Raw genomic sequence first — 19,094 nt, 5'->3', positions numbered from 1 at the left:
GAACGGGGGCGGGGGGTTGGTGGGGGGTGAGGCTGAACTCCCCCTCTGCTCAAACAGGGTCACAAGGCAGCAGCAAGGGGCACGGGGCTGTCAGCTCAGGGCGATGGCTTCTTTGGGAGACTCAGTTTCCTCATCTGGAAACTGGAGCCAGGCGCTGTCCTCTTAAACAGTGTCGGCAGGGATGGGCAGGAGCTGAGGCTACAGTCCCTGCCCGGTGCCAAGCACTCGCTTCGGCTGTGCCCTCCACCTGGAACGTCCTCCCTGATCTGCTTCCCTCTGGGAGCCCCTCTCGGTCCTGGCCTGGCCCCGCATCTGGGGAGGGGCTTCAAGAGGACGCCCATCCACCCCTGCCCCACCCCAGGGAAGGGAGGCCAGCTGCCCGCCCCAAACCCAGCTGCCCCAGGCCTGGCAGCAGCCACAGCCCCGACACTTTCTCAATGAAAGGTATTTGGCCACGGAGACTGACACCTCATCACCCTCAGCCTGGAAGCCAGCTTTACCCGCCGGCCGCGGTGGGGGGGCCCCCCTGGCTCTTCCTGTTCCCCAGGACCCCACGGGGCAGCCCAGAGCCCAGGTTCCCTTGGGCGAGGAACTCCCCCTCTGAGCCTCCCTGTCGGCTAGGGGTGTAGACACAGTGTGTTGTGGATCAACGCACACGCTCCCTGGCTCCCAGGGCGTCTCAAAGCATCTCTCCACTCCTGTGCATTTTGGCCTATCCAGGCAGAGGCTGGGGCGCCGGGCCACCCCCCCCCCCCGGGGCCGCCCAAACCTGGACTCCAGCAGAGTTCCGAGGCCCACCCTCAGAGACTGGGGCTGAGGCCTCTGGGCTTGTCAGATTCTCCCTGACCCCCTAGGCCCCCTAGCCTACCCCTGGCCAAGGGAAGAGGTTCCCACGAAGGGAATGGCCTGAGCAAAGGCATGAGGGCTGGAGAGGTTGAGAGCTGTCAGACTGAGCTGGACGGGAGCCAGCGGACCATGTGGGCCCAGTGCTGACCCCACGGGTGTGCTGGGGTCCGTGTGTGAACCTACCTCCCTACCAAGGCCGGATCGGCTCCGCGCTGGCACAGAGCTGAAGCCTCCAAATGCTGCACGGGCACATGGTGGCGTGGACGGGAGGGGTGGAGGCAGCAGTGGGTGGGCGGACAGGCGGGTGGTAGAAAGGTAAGTGGATGGGTGGGTGGGTGTGCAGAGGGCCCTGGGTTAAGGCCACACCCCGCACCCCCACTCCCTGCTGCCACCCCATCCCTGGGGTGAGGGACACAATGCCTCCCATCCCAGGTCCCCAGCAATGCCGCTTTGATGGCCTTCCATGGGGCCAAGGGAGTCCCAGGCATGTGCCGGAGGGGGCTGTTGAGCCATCCAAGGAGCCCCTGCTCCTGCGGGGATTCACTCCAGGGCCCGGGCAGCCCTTTGCCTCTCCCTGTGGGGGCCCAGTTTCCTCCGTCTGGAAAGCGGGGGCGTGGCCAGGAGGACTCGCGCACGCGAGCACACAGAGCCACGCACACAGAGCGCCAGCAAGCGATGTTCTCCCGCCTCCAGACTGAGTCCTGGTGAAGTAGAGGGCCCAGGGCCATGGCCTCGGGCAGCCCGGTCACCATGTGGCCAAGGTGTGGCCAGGCCTCAGCCGGGTGGGGCCTAAGGAGGGGCAGCGTGACCCTGGCTGAGGAAGTCCAGAGCAGGCTCGATTCCTGCCGCCTGGGGCATGGGCCCCTGCCAGGGCCCCTCCCTGCCCAGTGCGGCCCTCGGGCACACGGCCAGGCTCAGAGGAAAAGGCCAGGGCGGCAGCTGCTACCGTGTTCAGCGGTCAGGGCGGCACAGGCTCGGGCTGCCCACGAGTCAGGTCTGCACACACGTGTCACAGACACACTTCTGTGTGACTCTGCCAGGACCCACACACCAGCCCGAGGCACGCCCGGCACCTCGTGGAGGCCTCTGAGCTGCTCGCACACCCATGTCCGTGTCTGCTCCGGGCCTCTTTCCACCTGCCAAGGTCTGGGTCCAGCAGCCGCAGCCTCCATTTTCAGTCCCCAAGACCGACACCATGAGTGGGAAATGAAGCATCTTTAATTGGTTCCTTGCCCCAACCCCCCGCCCCGGGGAGGGGGGGGTGGGTCTCCAAGCACCAAACATGTGAGAACTGTGCCCTTCAGCCCCAGAACCAAGAAGCCCTGGCCTGACTTTCACTGGGCCTGGACCCCCACTCTTAACCCCTGCGACCAGCCCCGTAGGCTTTGTTTCAATAAATAACCCCTAGAACAAAGCTTGGGGCAGGGGATCCAATAAAGCACCCAGCTCGGCAACAGGCAGAGGGGGCTTCAGGCAGAAGGCGGGAAATCTCAAGGGGCAGAATATCTGAAATCAGGGTCAAAACACACATAAAATCAGAGCCAGCGCTCGAGCTGGGAATGACTCCTCCCAGGCCTCCGTCGGCTGCCCGATGGTCTCCCAGGATGCTGGCTCCTGCTGTCAGGAAGAACTCCATTTTGCCTCACACAGCGACAGTCCCCTGCCTAGCAGTTCCACAACCCGACACTCGTAGTTCCTATCTTGACTCTGAACTCTGGGCAGGGGAGAGAGAGGGGGGGCCCAGAAACCTAGGGAGGGAGCATCTGGGGAAGGGGGCTGAGACTTCCGAGGTACAGAGGAGTCCGGAGCAAGGCAGAGGAGTAAGGCCACGAGCCCAGGTCACTGGCGGGCCCTGCCCCGGCGGGTACGGAGGGGACCTGCGGCTTGAGCCTGTGCCCGGGTCACCTCACCCATCTCCCTGCGGATGTCACCAAGCGCTGTTGCCGGGGACTCCAGCAGCCTCTGGAAGAGGCTAGGCCGGCCGGCTGGTGGCTCCCGACACTGGAAGGTGACAGCTGTGCCAGCATCGGCCTTCATTTCCCTAGAGAAGCCGTCAGAGGAGCCATCGAAGCAGCGGCCGATGGCGATCTCCTTGGCCAGCCTCGGGCTCTGGTCGGTGACCGTGTAGACACCGTAGTTGTGGCCCAGAGGGTCGAGCGGGGCCAGCATGGCGAAGGCAGCCGGGTCGTCAGCTGGGGCGGGTGGGGGGTGCCGGGCCAAGTAATCCTGCAGGAGTCCGTTGACCGCCACTCGGCGGCAGCTGCCCTGGGGCGTGATGGTCACCAGCGTCCTGTCCACCTGACGTTGATCAAATAGCATCCCGCTGCACTTGAACTCCACACAGGCCGCGGACGTGCCGGGGTGCTCGGGGTCTCGGACGCTCCGGGCGTCCCGAAGCCCGTAGAGCTGGCCCTGGGTGCGCGGGTGGCTGCCCCCAGCGTTGTGGGAGCGGACCATGTACTCCTGGGGGCCCTGGATCTTCACCTTGAGGAAGCAGGCCCGGAACTCCTGGGGGTTGGGCCACCAGGCCAGGAGGTCCCCAGTCCAGGAGGCCGGCACGCCCTCGCGGAACGGGACCACGTTGTACTCGTACTTGTCCGCCTCCACGCGCGCGAAGCGGAAGTGGCTGGCGGTCACCGGGGCCTCCTGGCATTCTCGCAGGCTGCGCCACGGGTACACCGGGCCGTTGGCCTCGGCGGGGTCGCCGGGCCTGGGTTTAGCGAGGTTGATGCGGAAGCCGTTGCGTTTGAGGGCTGGGTCGTCGTGGTCGGTGCGGCGGTAGCCCAGCTTGTCCAGGTAGGGCTGCGCCACGCCCACGGTGGCCGCGTGCGGGCGGGGCCGGGAGGGCGCGGGCTCCAGCTCCTCCCCGCCCAGGGTGGCCGTGACCAGGGCAGTGTAGGCGTCCGGCCGGTCCGTGTCGCAGAAGGCGGGGAGGCAGGCGCCGTTGGGGCCGGTGACCGCGCTGTCGAAGCGGCCCCAGGCACGAGGGTTGGCCGCGAAGCCGGGGGCAGGCTCCAGGTTGACCAGCGTGACCACCACACCCTCCACCTGCTCGTTGGGGGTGAACTTGTCGTTGGCATAGGCGCGCACCTTCACGAAGCAGCGGCGGCGCTCGGGCACGTCCAGGTTGAACAGTCGCCGCTCGCGGATCTCCACGTTGCCCACTAGGAAGACCCTCTCCTCCCTGCGGACCCGAGGGGCTGCCGACCCCTCTCGCTGGAAGCCGCTCTCCTCCTCCCACAAGCCTGTGTCAGGGTTCAGTGACCACAGCTTCAGGGCCTCCACGTGGCCCGCCATGTGGATCTGGCCGGCATTGACGCGCACGGCCACCGGCCCTGCCTGCAGCTGCTCCGCCGAGCCCGCGGCGCGGAGGTCCACCGCGAACATGCCATAGGTGCGCAGCGGGGCCAGCTCGCCGTCACTGTCCACGAAGCGCAGGTCGCTGGGGGCGGCCGCCGCCGAGGTGAGATCTCGGGGGTCCACGAAAGTCACCCGGGCCTCCACGGCCCCCGTGTAGGGTGCACCATCGGCTCTGCGGAAGGCTCCGGGCGGGAGGACCAGCTCGCCCAACGGGTCCTCCTCTTCCAGCTCCCCAAGAGGGATCGTGTTGCTCTGGCTGGCATCTAAGATGACAGGGGCTTTCTTCCGCATGGCTTTGACATCGTGGTATACGCCACCACCTCGAGGGGCAAAAGGCAGAACTCTGACAGTGTCCATGAACTCCCCACTGGGGTCCACGAAAGTTACCACCAGCCGCTGGGTGGAGGGCGGCACCTCGATGGTGAAGTCGCCCTGATAAGATGTGAATCCAATGGGCTCCCGGCCTAGCAGGATCTGGGCAAAACGCAGGGGTTCCCCTGAGTCGGTAGCCACCACGCGTCCCCGAACCAGCCCCCGAGGGGGCAGACATTTCTGACAGCCACACTCAGCCACCACTTTGACGGGGAGGACATAGTTGGAGCAGTGGATCTCCTTGCTCTCCAGGCGGCGAACGGAGCAGCAGCGGGACCCTGAGTCCCCACACCGGGAGCTGGAGCCTGCAGGGCTGGGGCAGAGGGTGTCAGAGCAGAGACCCACGTCCAAGTAGGCGGGGCCACTGCCAGGCTGGCCACAATCATCTGGGAGCTTGATCAGATGCTCTTGGGGCTGGGGATTGCAGGCTGGCTGGCCCGGGGCTGCAGAGCAAGAAATCAGAGCAGATCAGAGTCAGGGGGAGGGCTCCATTGAAGCCAAGGTTGGGGCCTGGATTGGGATCAGGGGCTCAACCCAGGGGCTCAGTGGGGGCCCGGGATCAGACTCAGCAGGGTCAGAGAGCAGTCTGCAGCTGGGGCTCCATTTGGGGTTGCTTTCGCTGGTGATGGGCCTCGGCTAAGTTTCAGGGCATGCTCAGGGTTGGGGGGCTGAGGGTGCTCACCCAGCACGGTGAGCCGGGCGCTGCCCGAGCGCACGGTGCCCGCATCGTTCCACGCTTTGCAGTGATAGGTGCCTGCCTGGTCTGGGCGCAGCCCCCGCAGCTCCAGATGGGCCCCGTACCTGTGTTCTCGCCGGTCCAGCAGGGTCCCGTTGTGGAACCTGGGTGGCAGGTGGGCAACACCAGGGGGCCCTCAGCACAGGGAAGGGGCTGCATCCGTCCCCCATCCCCCATGCAGCCCAGCAAGGTTGTAGAGCATCCTTCTCCCAGTCTCTGAGGCACCACATGTCATGGAAAATCCAATCAAACCGCAAAGCTGGGTGCAAGGCCCTTGGGCATGGAGCAGGGCACTCACCAGGAGTATTTCTTGGGCATGGGGGTGCCTGAGGCTTTGCAGCAGAAGGTTACGTTCTGGCCAGCCTCTCGCACTCGGGACTCGGGGTGCTTCACCAGGTAGGGTTTCTCTGGGGGCAAAGGTGGCAAAGGTCCTGCCCCATCCCAGCTTCTCCCAACAAACCTTCCCAAGGGCAGGGCCCCATCCTTGCCTTTCCAGGGACGCCCTGTTTCACCTGTGGCTCTTCTGATGACCTCTCCATTCAAGCTCACCCCATGGCTGCTCAAGAGGGTGCCGCCCCATCTTAATGCTGCCCCCCTGCAAGTCCCTGTCTCATCTCGCGCCTTCTCCAACTTCTCACAGTGTATTTGTTCCTCCCATGGCACCATATTTAGTGTTATGCTCTCTCCAGTGGCTGTGTCACATCTTATTTCTTCCCCAGTGACCTCATTCTGCACCACATCCTCCCAAGTGTCACCCAGAATTTCCTTCTTAGCTTCTCAGCCTCCTCACCCTCCTTGCCCTGGGGCACTTACCCAACTTATTAAGGACAACAGTGACCACAGCAGAGATAGAGCCATTGGCCTGGGCCTGGCCCAGGCCTGCAGAGAAGCCATCCATTTGGGCACTGATGTTGGCCCGGCTGCTGGCACACACTCCAGGAATCCGGAAGGTCCCATGGGCATCGGTGATGGCCACAGTGCCAGGCCAGTCTCTCAAGGAGACCCTGGCTCCTGGCAGTGGACGCCCAGATGGGGTGACCACCGAGCCCAGGAGGATGTGGTCAGGACAGTTGCAGGTCTTGGAGCTGCAACCTGGGGGACAAAGGCAGGCAGAGGAACGGAGGAGCCTCTTCACTCCCTCCTTCCACTCAATCACTCAGCAAAGATGCCTAGACAACCCCCCCCCCACCTTGTGCCCCTCAGAGGCCTCAGCATGGCCCTGCTTGGAACAGCCTCTTGTGTGAGTGGGGACATGGGGTTGAGCAGTCAGAACTGGGGCAGACCTGTGGTCCAGAGGGGTGAGGAAAATGCCCTGGTGGAGGGGACAGGAGAGGTGACTCTCACAGGACAGAGAGGCTCCTTTTAGCATGAGAGAAAATGTCCAGCAGGGGCTGGGGGCCCAGCTAGGGGTTGGGTCTTGGGCTCAGAACATCTCCCTCCCCTCCCCTCCCAATCCCGCGGTTTCTCCATAAGATGGAAAATTCCACTGAAAACGTCAGGGCAGAGGCGTCAGGAGGGCAGAGCCAGGCGGGGTAGGGTGGGGACCCCACTACCCCATTGGCCACCGTGCTCCCCCACCCTGCCATGGGCTCTGCGGGCGCAGTCTCCAGACCATGTTTGTGGAGCCCAGGCGGATCGGAATTTCCAGTCGCCTCCTGGCTGGCCTGGTGTCTGGCCCTGGGAGGGCTTGGGCATGGTGTCTGCCAGGGTGTGAGCGCGTGTCCGCGTGGGCGTGGGGTACGGGAGAGGGGGGCTGTGAATGCCACGCGTGTGTGCCCCAAGCACATGAGCTGGCTTCAGTGTGTCCGTGTCCACCAGGACATCCACACGCTTGGTGGCGCGCCCAAAGCAATGCCCACTCGGATCTGCCCGTGCCTGGACATGACCTTCTTGGCGTTCACCCATCCAGATACACACATTCACCAATGCTCCTCCGCGTGGGGCGGAGGGACGGGGGCGCAGAAGGAAAGGAAGGGCCAGTCTCCATGTGTTCCAAGTTCTGGCCCCCGAGGACCCGCCTCTTCCATTCCAGCCCCATCCCATCAGGCTCATTCCCAACCCGCCTCTCCCCACTAGGTACCCTCCTCAGCAGGCCGCCTCCCTCCAAGTCCAGGCCCCGCCTCTAACTCAACACTCTCCTCCAGGCCCCATCCCTCCTACCTGGACAAGGAGGGCGTACACACTTCTGCGCCTCCAGGGGGCGCCCCGGACACGCATCCCCAGACGGGCTTGGGCAGCGGCGGCGACGCAAGCGACGGCCTGGCCCGCAGCTCCCTGAACAGGAACCCCACGGGCCCCACGCGCCCCACGTGGCCTCTGCGGTAAGGGCGGAGAGGAGGGAAGGTGAGACGGTGGCCCACGCCAGGGACTGCGCCTCCTGGAAATCTAGTAACAATGTAGGACTGGAGGACGCCCCCCGCTAAGTGCGTCTGAGGATGCGTACCCCAAGAGAGAGGTTCTGCCCATTGCTCTCATCAGTTGTCCCCCAGGCGCACCTGTCGAACGTGCAGTTGAGGTAACACCCCATTTGCCCCAACCCCAGATAAGCTCCCCGAGGTTAGCCGTGCTGTTCTCCCTGCGTCCCTCATACATTTGGGGTCAAAACACGCCCCCAGAGAATGGAGCTGTTACAGATGAGCAACTGAGGGCAGCAGGAGGGAGATGAGCTCCTGAGGGGTCTTTCTTGTTCCCTACCTGGGCCCCTATTCCCAGGCCCTCCTTTCCAAAGCCCCGCCCCTATATGATCCAGCCCACTCCTTGGGCCCTGCTAAAGGACCCCAGCTCTTTCTAACCACGCCTACTTCCACACGGCCCTGCCCCCTTTCCCCTGTACCACCCGTTCAAGCTCCACCCATCTATGACCCACGTCTGCCAATCCCCACTCTCTTCTCTGCATGACTAATATAGATCCCGCCCTCTCCCCAGCCCCGCCCATCCCCACACAGTCCCCGCCCCTCCCTGGGCCCCGCCCTCACCAAGCGGGCAGCGGAAGCGCACGTGGTAGTTGGAGCAGCGGCGGCCGCGGGGCTGCTCGCGGTTGAGGCACCAAAAACCTCGCGTGGGGTTCAAGTGCACACGCTCGCCTACAGTGGACGGCAGAGCCCAGTCCGTGGTGCGCGCCTCCAGCGCCAGCGGCCGCGGGCACACGCGCGCTGGCCCGTAATAGAAGCGGATGGCAGCCAGGCTCTCAAAGTCTCCGTCGCCGCCGGGGTGGTCCACGTTGAACCAGGACGTCCACTGGCTGGCCTCTGTGGGCACCGCACGCTCTGGGACCCGGGCCACAGCCTGTCGGGCCTCATCAGTGCATGCAGGGGCCCAGGAAGCGGCCTGCCCACCCCCGTCTCCGAGGTAACTGTTTACCTGCTAAGACGGTCACCGCACCCCCAATGAGCACGGGCTAACCCAGCCCGCCCTTGACCCGCCCAGATCCAGGGTCCTCTAGGGCACAAGGAGCTATAAAGGGATTACGGGAGGTTGGCCTCCCCTAGCACCAGCCCCCGTTCTGCTGCTGCCCAATACTTGAGCTGGCCCATTCAGGTTGACATTTTGCCACGCTGACATCTTGACACTGTCTCAGCAGCCCCCAACCTTAAAATTAAGCCTGTCCCCCACGTCAGAATTCAGAACCCCTGAGGTGTGAGGAGACACAAAGGTAGCAGGAGGAGACCCGAGGGAGAACAGCCCTAGCTGTGGCTTTCCATTGCCTGGCTGCTCCTGGTTAGAGCCAGCTGGGCCCTTGCTCACTGCCTGGATGAACCCACCAGGCAACCTGTTTCACAGAAGCCACAGGTGGGAACGGTCTGGCCTCCCAGAAGTCAGCTTCTGCTTCCATCAACTCCCGCCCCCACCGCCCCCCACCCCACCTGCGCAGGGTGTGTGTGTGTGTGTGTGTGTGTGTGTGTGTGTGTGTGGGTGCTCACTCCTTTCCTGACTTTCCCAGCTAGGAAACCAGAGACCCAGGTTCCAGAACTACAGGTCTGGAATCTACTAGAAGCACCCTGCACGAGGCTTCCAGTAGCAGGGAGGAAGCACCCACTCCCACCCTACATTGGTTTCCTCCTTGACAAAACAGGCCCTGGACTCTCACCCCTCTGCTCCTAAAACTTAGACTTCTTGGGGCACCTGTGCCAAGGGCTGCCATGTCCAGGGACCAGGAAGTTACTGGCCTTTCACCCCTTGTGTCCCCTCCTTACATGACCACACCAACCAGAGCTCACATAGTGAGTCCACAGCAGAGCCAGGACTTGGACCCAGGATGACTCACCTTCCCAATCCTCCAGGGCTGGTGAGGGCTGTCCGGGGCGCAGAGATGGGCCTTCAAAGCCCCAGGCAGTTGCTGTGGGCTCCTCAGGGGGGGTAGTGACTGTGGGAGGGATGAGGAATGGAGGGAAGGAAACATGCTGATGGGGACCTCTGTGGGCTGCTTGTATACAAGGTGCTGTCATGATCATCCCCATTTCACGGGGCGGGGTTGGGGGGTAGTGAGTGAGGGTCTCAGAAGCCAGAATCATCTCTCTGGCTGACCCCAAGGAATGCAGGAACCCCCCGACCCCCGCCGCCTCCAGGAAACCTCCCTATGGCCCCTACCCCCAATCTCCTGCAGCCCCATCCCTCCCTCTGCCCTGACCAGGATGCCATAGTCTGGGGAAGTCTGTGTGTCTGGTCTGACCCAGTTCTCCCCCTCAGTGTGCTCAGCGACCATGAGTTTCGTTGGCTCTGCCTCTGCCCTCAGGTGGAGCTGCGTTCTTCATCCATTTGCGGGGTTGGAGGAGGTCTCTCCCTCAGTGTACCTTCCATCCCTTCACTTGGGGCCCAAGCTGCCATTGGGAGGTCTTTGGAATCTAGCCTGGCTTCTCTGACCTTGAGTTATCTAAGATAGCCAGGCTGAGCGGTGACCTCAGACAAGTCCCTTCCCTGTCTGTGTCTCAGTCTCCTCATCTGAGAAATGGATCCAGTGCCCTGTTCCACTGAGTGCTCCTGAGACGGGAAGTTTTCTGAATGGTGTGTTTGTGGGAGAGGAGGAGTTGTGTGAGAGGGGACCGCTCTGACCCCTGAATCCTGGGCCAAGACACAATGCTTCAGAGTCCAAATGCTGGGGGTGAGACCGGCCCCCCGCTGTCCCCAGGAACCTAAAGGAGCCTAAAGTTCATTTGGATACTCCGAGTTCCCCTACCTCTCTTGAGGAGGCAAGAGAACAGAGAAGTTTCCTCCCTTCCCTCCCCCGGGCCCGTTGTTGGTCCCAAGAATCCATACCCCCGACGCCCCTTCACTCCACTCCCGGGCTGACGAAGGGGGACCCAGGTCTGAGGAAGCCAGAGGGTCCCTTGGTTCCCTCTCCCGGAGCGGCTGCGTGCCAGGCCTAGGGGTCTGGGCTGGGGTCATGGGGCGCCTCACCTCGAGCCCCCGCCAGGTGCGCGGCGGCGACAAAGAGGCAGAGTAGTGGCGGCAATGACGCCATGGCCGGGTCCGAGAGTCCGAGGGAGGGTCCGGGCTCCGCGGCGCGCTCGGATCCGACTCCCGCGGGTCTGGCGGCCGCTGGGGCTGAGGGTGGGGGCGGGAGGTGACCGCAGGCCACGCCCCGTGCAGGCCACGCCCCGTGCAAGCATCGCTCCCTGGCCCTGGGTGACTTCGGTGAGCTAGCAACCTCTCCGGTCGCCCCCTTCGGTGCGTCCGGCTGTGCCTCCGCCCTCAGGCTGGCCTGCGTCCTCCCCACCCCTCCCCCCCCACCCCCCGTCGCCAGCTGGAAGTCCCTCCCTCAACCCACTCTCCATTCTCCACCTTGGGTCCCAAGCTGCCTGCGGGACGTGCCTCTTGGAATGGAGCCTGAGGCTGCCCAAACACTCACGCTTCAGGCAGCCGTTTAGGCGGCGAGGAATCCTCCATCGAGTCTAACTTCAATCCTGTTGGCGTTAGGCCACCCCAAGCAGGCTGGAAGTCCCACCCCGAATCTACCTTCTACTCTTCTGGCTCGAGTTTTCCCGGCCAGCGGGAAGTCCCGCTCTACGACTACCCTCCGTGCCTCCAGCCTTGGGCTCCGGGGGGGCGGTGGCAAGTCCCTCCCCGAGTCTGCCCACCCCCGCAGCGGAGCCGGCGCACAGAGGAGGCGGAGGCGAGGTGGTGGGGGGACGTCTGTTTATTGGCGGGGGTCCAAGCCGCGGGGACGCGGGTGGCGGTCAGAGCGCCGCGACGCAGTCGGTGCCCGTGTATCCTGGCAGGCGTAGAGCGAACTTTCGGCGCACGTCGTCGGGCACGAATCTGCCGGCCACGAAGTGGTGGCGGCCGGAGAAGCGGCCGGCGCAGCGCTTGGGCGCAGCGAGCGATACCAGCACGTCCGGTCGGAGCCCGTCCTCGGCGTCGCCGCCGCCGGTCTCGGCGTCCCAGCCTGAGGGAGGGAGGGAGGGAGGGAGGGTGGGGGAATCGGGAGCTGGGAGGGGTGCTTGCCTTCAGGCGAGAGAGTCTTGCCTCCTCTCCACCCGTTTCCCCTTCCCCATCAGACTCAGCCTCTGCTCTCTGACGCGTGAGGCTTGGTCAGACCTGCCTCCCCATAGTACTGAGCCTCCGCCCTCAGACCAGTGTCTCCCCTTGCTTGGAGATGTTTCCCTCCTCCTATGACCAGGGCGTCGGCCCTCATCTTTTCTGCCCCTGCTGCCATCATGCAACCAACCTTTCTTCTCCCTCTGACTCAGCCTCTGCCTTCAGACTACATCGTTTCCACCTGCTGCCCTTTCCCAGTCAGACCCATGCCTCTGCCTTTGGACCCAGCATCTGTCCCAATTCCTCCCTCCCGATCCATCTTGACCTTCCCCACTTCGACTAGAGCCTCTTTCCACCCAGGCTTCCTAGCCAGCCTTCCTCCTCTGACCAGATCCCCACTCTCCACTCAGGGCAGACTGGCCTTCATCCTCAGGCAAGCCTCCCCCCGCAAGACCTGTCTCCTTACTCCTGGTCCTTGCCTCTGACAGGATGTGGCCCCCTCCCCACCCAACCCCGACGTCCATCCTCCTCCCTCTGACCTGACATCTCTGTCTTCACCCTCACACTAGATCTTGCCTTTTGAATGGACGGGACCCCGCCCCCTCCCTCACTGTGCCCTCGCCTCTGCCAGCTCTCAAATGAGCCTCTACCTTCAGACTAGGGGCCTTGGCTTCTCCCCTGCTTCTGACCAGAGTCTGGAGCCACTAACTAAAAGCCTTCTCCGTCTGACTTTAATCCTTCCTTCTGTGACCCTAGTCTCTACCTTCAGACCAGACAGCTCCCCTCTTCATAGCTAACCCCTTGCTCTGTGGCACCCTGCTGGGGGTGGCCCTGAGGTCTTGAAAGCTGGGGGACATCCCCCTGAGTACGGCCACCCCTGTGGAGGGTCCGGCTGGCCAGCAGCTGTTTGTTCCGTCTGCCCGTCGCCTAATGGCTCCAACAGGCGTGGGGCGGCGGCCAGGACGGGCGAGGCCTTTGCCGAGTGAGCTCACGTCTGCCCAGGCAACTGGGCCAGGGTGGGCAGCGGGCATGCTGGGCCGGGTGTGGAGGGGTTGGGACATGGGATCACCTGGGCAGCAGCCTCTGTCTTCCCCATCTTAGGGATGGACGTGACCCTCACCCAGAATGCATGAGCCATCCACGCTGGGGAAACTGAGGCTCAGAGAAGGCAGACAGGCTGGGCCCATCAGAAACTGGGGTGCAGAGGGCCCCCCTCCCAAGGCCCCAACATGCCCCCCCCCCGCCTGCCTGGCATGCCTGAAGGAATGTCCAGGCTCACAAGGGGGATGGACAGCAGCTTGAGTGTGGCCAGCGCACGAGTGCAGGGGCCCCCGATCTCTCCCGGCTCCACACCAGGGCCCAGCACGGCATCCACCACCAGCCCATAGGCATCGTTGATGAGCTGGACCTGAGAGGGCGGGCATGGTTAGAAGGTGGCCTTTGGGCACTGCCTCCCCCTTCCCCCCTCAGTTGCCACCAAGCGCTGACCTCTGTGGGCAAATAGGACAGGAAGGGGATGTCCATTTTCTCGCACTGGGTAGTCAGGTCCCGGTGCAGCAGGTCTAGTGAGCGTGTAGGGTAGAAGATGGTCGGTTCATACTCCTGGTGGGGAGGGGCAGAAAGGAGTCGGCCCTGAGGGCCCTTCCAGGCTTCCTACTGGGCCTTACTTAGCCCCCAGATCTGGATATGAGGCCAGAGACCCTGCCTGGGGCAAGCACTGGGCATATTCTGTCCCTCCTGGGACACTATCAAGAGGAGGAAGCAATTTCTGCGGGGACAGGGTTGAGGGGGTGACCCTAGGAGGCCAAGGGGGTCCTTGCTACTCACAAACACCCGCAGGTGCCGGGCACAGACCAGCCCCACCGCCCCGTTCTGCTCCGGGCCACACACGACCAGCACTGTCCTCTGCTTCCGGGAGAGAGTTGGCAAGGGGAACACCTGGCAGGGGGCACAGCAAAGGCAAAGGCATGATGCTTGGAATTCCTCCTTATTCGGGTGGGGAAACTGAGGCTCGGAGTAGCGAAGGAACGGGCATGGGCCTGGAGGCAATAGAACAGGAGGGAAGACATTCTGGGCAAGGGGCGTAGCCCCTTGGGGCCTCAGTTTCCTCCTTGGAGATGCAGAGTCCTTGCTTCAGGCTCTGCCAAGCTGGAGCAGGAAAACGTGCCTTCTGCCACCACCCGGCGCCCAGAGTGTGGTTTGTTTATTCTCGGCCTGAGTTGCAGACATTCTTCCACCTTTTTCCACCGCAGTGGCTGCCCCTCCCCCGCCCACGTTTCCAGGCCTCAGCCCTCCCAGAGGCCCCAAAGTTGGTGGGGGGGGGGGGGACAGAGGGAGGGTATTTTTTCCAACCTGAGATGCCCTGTCTCTCTCCATCTGCCTCTGTCTTCATCTATCTTTCTCTCTGTATCTCTCTGTGTCTGTCCCCATCTGTCTCTCTGTGCCTTCATCTCTGTCTCCTAGACTCTGTGTCTCTGTGGGCCTGTGCATCAGTCTCTTTAACACAGGAGTTAAGAGCACTGGTGTTCAAGTCACAGCCCTGCCCTGACTCTCTGCATGGCCTCTGCCCCCTCTCCTCTCCCAGCCTCACTTGGCCTCTATCGATTGGGAGTGACAGTGGCACTGACATGGGGCCTCTCAGAGACAGGGCACCCCAGGGGGCCTGGCTGTACCCTGACCTCCAACCACACAGAGAGCTAGGTATACCTTTTTTGTCTCCTCCCCAAGGTCTCGGTGAGGTCCTGAGCCACCTGCGACCACACTAAGCCAGGTGCGGAGCCCTGAGACCGGAGACTGAGGGAGGCAACAGTGACTCCAGCTTGACTGGGACCGAGGGCCCTCTGGACAGACTTGGGGCTTTCGGGGCAAAAACTGGACGGCGACTGGTCAGCAAGGGCCAGGCAGGAGTTTACCACACTGGGTTTACTTTTACTTTTGGGGTTTCACCATTTCCTTCTCCTTCGGGACCTTCACTCAGGATGTTTCATTTGAAATAGAAATGTTAAAAAAAAAAACAACTGAGCCTACATGAAGAAAGCGATTGTGTTCAACAAAAGTCTGCAGTGGTGACAAGAAGAGAAGGAAGACAGGGAGGCAGAGAAGGGTTACATGTGGGAGCCCTGACACCATCGGGCACTTCTCTAAGGCATTCGTGTTTATTAGCTGGTGTCAGTTTATTGCTCTTTCTTTGGAGGGGGAAACAGGCCCGCGGTTTGGCAACATGATCAAAAGCATTGGATAGCGGCATCTTCGTTGCTTATCACTCTCGCATCCCTTGCAGGCACCTCGAGGCTGGGACTCTGCTAACTCCTCCCTAGGACCTACACTATGCAGGCCACCCCTGCCTCTGGGCCCCAGTTTCCTCATCTGCAGCATGGGGGGGGGGTACTCAGCCTCCGGGAACCGATGTCTCCTTTACGGAGATCCAATTGATGGCAGAGGCAGGTGGTCACGTCTGTACCTCAAGGACCTCAGGACCATCCTGCAGCAGCTTTAGTCTCTGCTCCCCGGCCTCCGAGTCTCTGGGGACTTCTCTATCTGCCCCGACCCTCACTGACACCTGGGGTCTTGGGTCCCTGCCTGGTCTAGACCAGTGATGATCCTCTCTGGGCCTCAGTTACCCCACCTGAGTGATGGGCTGGAGTGGCTCCACACAAAAAGGGGTTTCTTGAGTCCTGGATCAGCCTGACCACAGGGCTCATGCAGCTAGGCCTCCTCTGCTCTGGTAGGATGGCCATCTGGTTGGGGTCAAGGTCAAAGATCAGGGGTTAGATACCTTGGTCACAGCCACAGCACTAGCATGGCCACACAACTCCACCAGCTGCTGCCGCCCAAAGCGATAATCTTCCAGCAGCTCCCGCTCCAGGGCTGCCGCCTCTGCAGTGCTGGGGGACAGAGTGGGGAGAGACGCTCAAAGACACACAGAAAGACAGAGAGAGAGGCTCAGATGGAACCGGTAATGTTCCACTAATAGCTCCAGCTAGGCCCTAATGCCCTGCCTCCCCCCCCCCCCTCAGTTTCCCCACCAGACGTGCTGGCGGTTGACTGGCACAGCGGAAGGTTTAAGCTGAAGCCCAAGGCACGGGCGCCCTCTGGTGGTCGAGGGAGGCGTGGCGGCGCGTGTTGGTTCTATTGCCCCAAAGCGTGGGAGACTGGAGCCGGGCCCAGATGCGCCCGCCCCCACCGCGGAAAGAACCCAGAAGGAGGAATGGAGCGTGAGAGACTTTGATGGGGGCGAGAGGCCAGTTGCATGCAGTGGAAACCGCTGAGCAAGCTCCAGAACACTGGAGGGGGCAGACTGGCCTGGGGAGGGGGGTGGTGCCTGAGGGAGGCGGATTTTGAAGGCTGCAGAGGGGTTCACTTAGGGAGGTGGATGGGGAGCCCGCGGCTATGGGGCCTTATTGGTGACCCTGCAATAACTGTGGCCCGAGAATTGGGGCTTACCCATCTGGGGTGAAGGTCTGCCATCAACTCACCGAGTGACTGGGCTCTGTCACATCTGAGTTTTGCTTCCTCTTTTGCAAAAGTAAAGGCAGGAAGGATAGACTAGATAATTTTCAAGGTCCATTTCAAAATGCAAACATGGGGCCCGCTATTTAAGATTTAAGAATTTTCAGATAATGACAACAGCATGAAATTAAGCGTTGGGCCCTATTAAGAGCAGGGACCAAGCTGGCCCTGGCTTAGGGACCTTCCAAGGAGCACCTACCCCCCCACCTCAGCAGACCCTAGAGAGCCTAGTAGTGGTAGTAGGACCAGGCCCAGAAGAATCAGAACATTCAAGCACTCTGAGAAGCCAAGTGACTTGCCCAGGGTCACCCAGGAAACAAGGGGGAAAAACCGAGACTTCTGCCCTTGGTGTCTGTCTCCAGAGCCATGGATAGGGTGTGAGCAAAGAGGCAGGGGCAGACCTACAGACAGCAGAGGTTTCTTAGGATGAATCTTTAGGGTCCTTCCTTCAGTCCTGTGAGGAGACCACAATCTTTTGGCCAATTTTTGCAGTGTGGTCAGGCTGGGCAGGAGGAGGGGCATAAGTAAGGACTGCTGTGGGATGGGGAATCAGGGAGGACTTCTGGAGGAGCTGGCCTGGAGCACTATGGGAGGTAATCCACGTGGTAAGAACAGCGAGGGTGGGAATGAGCTTGGCAGATTCTAGGGACGGAAGTGAGGCCAGCGTGGCTAGAGCGGAGCAAGCAAAACAGAAACTGGGTCAGAAAGGCACTTCGGGGGTCCACGTAGATGGGGGAGATGGATGGAGGCTTAGGGCAGGGGGTCTACATGCCCTGAATCATCCCAACAACCAGAGCCAGATTCAACCCCACCTGACTTCAAGTAAGGTTGAAAGACCAGTTGAGGAAAAGGAGCTCACGGTGGGACAAATGAGCACCCCTCTGGCAGGCCACCTAGGTCCCAGGAAGGAACATGGGAGAAGGTGTTTGGGAATGTGGTTCATTCCTCCACCTTCAGCTTGTGACGGGTCTGGCTGTTGCCCCCACAGGAGGGCAGAGAGGAGTGTGGGAGGACCACCCATTCCTCCTTTTCTTCCTCTGCCCCAAAGTTTTGGCCTCAGGCCACCACTTGGAACATTATCTCCCTGCCTAACTGGTCATTAGAGTGATAATGGGGACTCCATTGGCAGAGGATGGTTCAGGCTAGGAGCCTGGGAGTGGCGACGGTGGCAGCCCTGGGTCGGGTATGAGTGGGAATTAGGGCTGGTGGGGGAGGGAAACAGGGCAGAGCCATGTGGGACTGGGCAGGGCGGGGGGCTCAGCTATGAGGGTGCCTCTTGCTGCTCCCAACATCAGCTCCCAGATGAGAGGAGCTGTGAGGACCAGGATTCCCCCACAAGCAGGAAGGCTGAAGTGGCCTGCTTTCAAAGGAACTGGGCCTGACACCCCCAAAATACTTCCAGGAGCAGGCCCTTACGAAGGTGAAGCCAAGGCCAGGGCACCCGTGCCAGACCCTCCCTGCTCTCTTGGCTCCCTCTGCTTTTCCACCTCCAGGCCTCTGCCCACCAGCCCACCATCTTTGCCCATCTGGCTGCCTACAGCAGTTTCATGGCCCCCAAACTCAACACAAGAGCCACGGGGCTCTGAAACTTGAATGCCAGATGACATCACCACTTGTCTCAAACCTACTTATGGCTCCCCAATATTCAGAGAATATTCAAATTCCTCACCACACCTACACGCCCATTATGTCTCTTACCTCATTGTTTCCTCTCCACTTGCCATGTTCCACTCCTACCCACCCCACGGCGCCCCATCACCCCTCAGCTGGCATCTGAGACCCCACACAAGCCCCCCCCCCCCCCTGCCAGATGAAATCGCAGATCCAGCTTCCTTCTGCCTAGGATGTGCTGGGTCTACAGGCTCAATCTGGACATCAATCAGTCCCTGGACAGTATCTGCCCTGAGGGCCTGAATGGACAGTGGGCAGAAAAGGACAGATTTGTCAGCCAAATCTGGTTTCCATTGAGGTCCACAGCCCTGCTTGGAGTCCCAGGGCACAAGGACTTAAAGGAGGACGTAAGATGAGGACTCAGGACGAGGTGGGAGACACAGCCACAGCTGCCTATTTCAGACCCCAAATCCAATCAAACTACCGGCAAGTGGTCCATGTGTTCAAAAATCCCCCTAGCCCTGGCCCAGGCAGTGGCTTCCTTCCCCAGCCCTCAGTTTCCTTCTCTGGACAAGAAGATAGTCGCAGGTGGACCACCAAGAGGGGTGTGAGTGAGGAGCTAACAGCTCAGCTCTTCCCAGGGAAGACGGGGAGATGAGGGTGGGAGCGCCAGGGTCCCTGGGTGAGATGGAAAGGGGAGGTGGGCCTTGATTGGGTTGAAGGGTGATGGGAGAGCTACTAGTGGTGTTCTGAATGATTCAGAAGGGCGGGCTGAGGAGGATGCAGTTTCCCTGGCAACTCGGCTAGGAGACGTTGGCGGCAGCAGGCTTCAGGCTTCGTCTTTCCGGCGAAATGCGGGGTGGGCCTTGGATCCCCCCAGGCTCCATCCCGGCCATGCCCTTCCTCTGATCTATCCTGCCCATGATGCCCCCCTCCCAGCCATGCCCTTGCCTCGGGGCCGCATCCTTGCCACGGTCTTTGACGTCCCCATCCCTGGCTGACCTGAGGAAACGCCGCTCCTCGGGCGCCTCCACTGGGTCCGGGCGGGCTGCGCTGCTCATGGCCAAGGTAAGCCGGGACGCGCAGCCTGGCTGCCACCGCCACAGCCTTTTAAGAGCATCCCAGGGCAGATGGGGGCGTCCTCGGTCCTCCTCCCTTCCCGCCCACCCTGTGTACCCGCCAATCA

At 61.9% G+C, this 19,094-nt stretch overlaps 2 protein-coding genes across 3 annotated transcripts; both read right to left on the bottom strand.

Annotated features, from left to right (window-relative positions):
• Nucleotides 1–2,062: 2,062 nt before the first annotated feature.
• Nucleotides 2,063–10,772, bottom strand: CILP2 (cartilage intermediate layer protein 2). The gene is made up of 8 exons (XM_030305362.1): nucleotides 10,709–10,772; nucleotides 9,579–9,677; nucleotides 8,290–8,562; nucleotides 7,475–7,630; nucleotides 6,128–6,406; nucleotides 5,613–5,721; nucleotides 5,261–5,418; nucleotides 2,063–5,021 (listed from the first exon to the last, which is right to left on the bottom strand). The coding sequence occupies exons 1-8, from the start codon at nucleotides 10,770–10,772 to the stop codon at nucleotides 2,686–2,688; spliced, it is 3,474 nt and encodes a 1,157-aa protein (XP_030161222.1). The 3' UTR covers nucleotides 2,063–2,685.
• Nucleotides 10,773–11,432: 660 nt separating this feature from the next.
• Nucleotides 11,433–19,035, bottom strand: YJEFN3 (YjeF N-terminal domain containing 3). 2 transcript variants are annotated; one of them, XM_030305377.1, is made up of 6 exons: nucleotides 18,911–19,025; nucleotides 15,564–15,672; nucleotides 13,616–13,726; nucleotides 13,277–13,390; nucleotides 13,046–13,196; nucleotides 11,433–11,696 (listed from the first exon to the last, which is right to left on the bottom strand). In XM_030305377.1, the coding sequence occupies exons 1-6, from the start codon at nucleotides 18,967–18,969 to the stop codon at nucleotides 11,488–11,490; spliced, it is 753 nt and encodes a 250-aa protein (XP_030161237.1). In that variant the 5' UTR covers nucleotides 18,970–19,025; the 3' UTR covers nucleotides 11,433–11,487. The 2 variants fall into 2 exon arrangements, with proteins under 2 accessions (XP_030161237.1, XP_032447601.1); XM_032591710.1 differs by lacking the exon at nucleotides 13,277–13,390 and having other exon boundaries at nucleotides 18,911–19,035.
• Between the last annotated feature and the right edge of the window lie 59 nt (nucleotides 19,036–19,094).

The sequence above is a fragment of the Lynx canadensis genome, chromosome A2 (assembly GCF_007474595.2).
Source record: "Lynx canadensis isolate LIC74 chromosome A2, mLynCan4.pri.v2, whole genome shotgun sequence".
NCBI classification, from domain to species: Eukaryota; Metazoa; Chordata; class Mammalia; order Carnivora; family Felidae; genus Lynx; species Lynx canadensis.
The sequence above is the reverse complement of the archived record's forward strand: the minus strand, read 5'-3'. Positions and strand labels throughout refer to the sequence as shown.

Bases quoted from the DNA above. Each gene is read 5' to 3' on its own strand.
- CILP2 (XM_030305362.1), bottom strand. From the start codon at position 10,772: ATGGCGTCATTGCCGCCACTACTCTGCCTCTTTGTCGCCGCCGCGCAC. The intron at 8,563-9,578 runs GTGAGTCATCCT...CGGTGCCCACAG, and splicing joins AGCCCTGGAGGATTGGGAAG to AGGCCAGCCAGTGGACGTCC. The intron at 6,407-7,474 runs GTAGGAGGGATG...TTTGTCCCCCAG, and splicing joins TGTACGCCCTCCTTGTCCAG to GTTGCAGCTCCAAGACCTGC.
- YJEFN3 (XM_030305377.1), bottom strand. From the start codon at position 18,969: ATGAGCAGCGCAGCCCGCCCGGACCCAGTGGAGGCGCCCGAGGAGCGG. The intron at 13,727-15,563 runs GTATCTAACCCC...GCCCCCTGCCAG, and splicing joins GTGCTGTGGCTGTGACCAAG to GTGTTCCCCTTGCCAACTCT. The intron at 11,697-13,045 runs GCATGCCAGGCA...TCCCTCCCTCAG, and splicing joins GAGCCTGGACATTCCTTCAG to GCTGGGACGCCGAGACCGGC.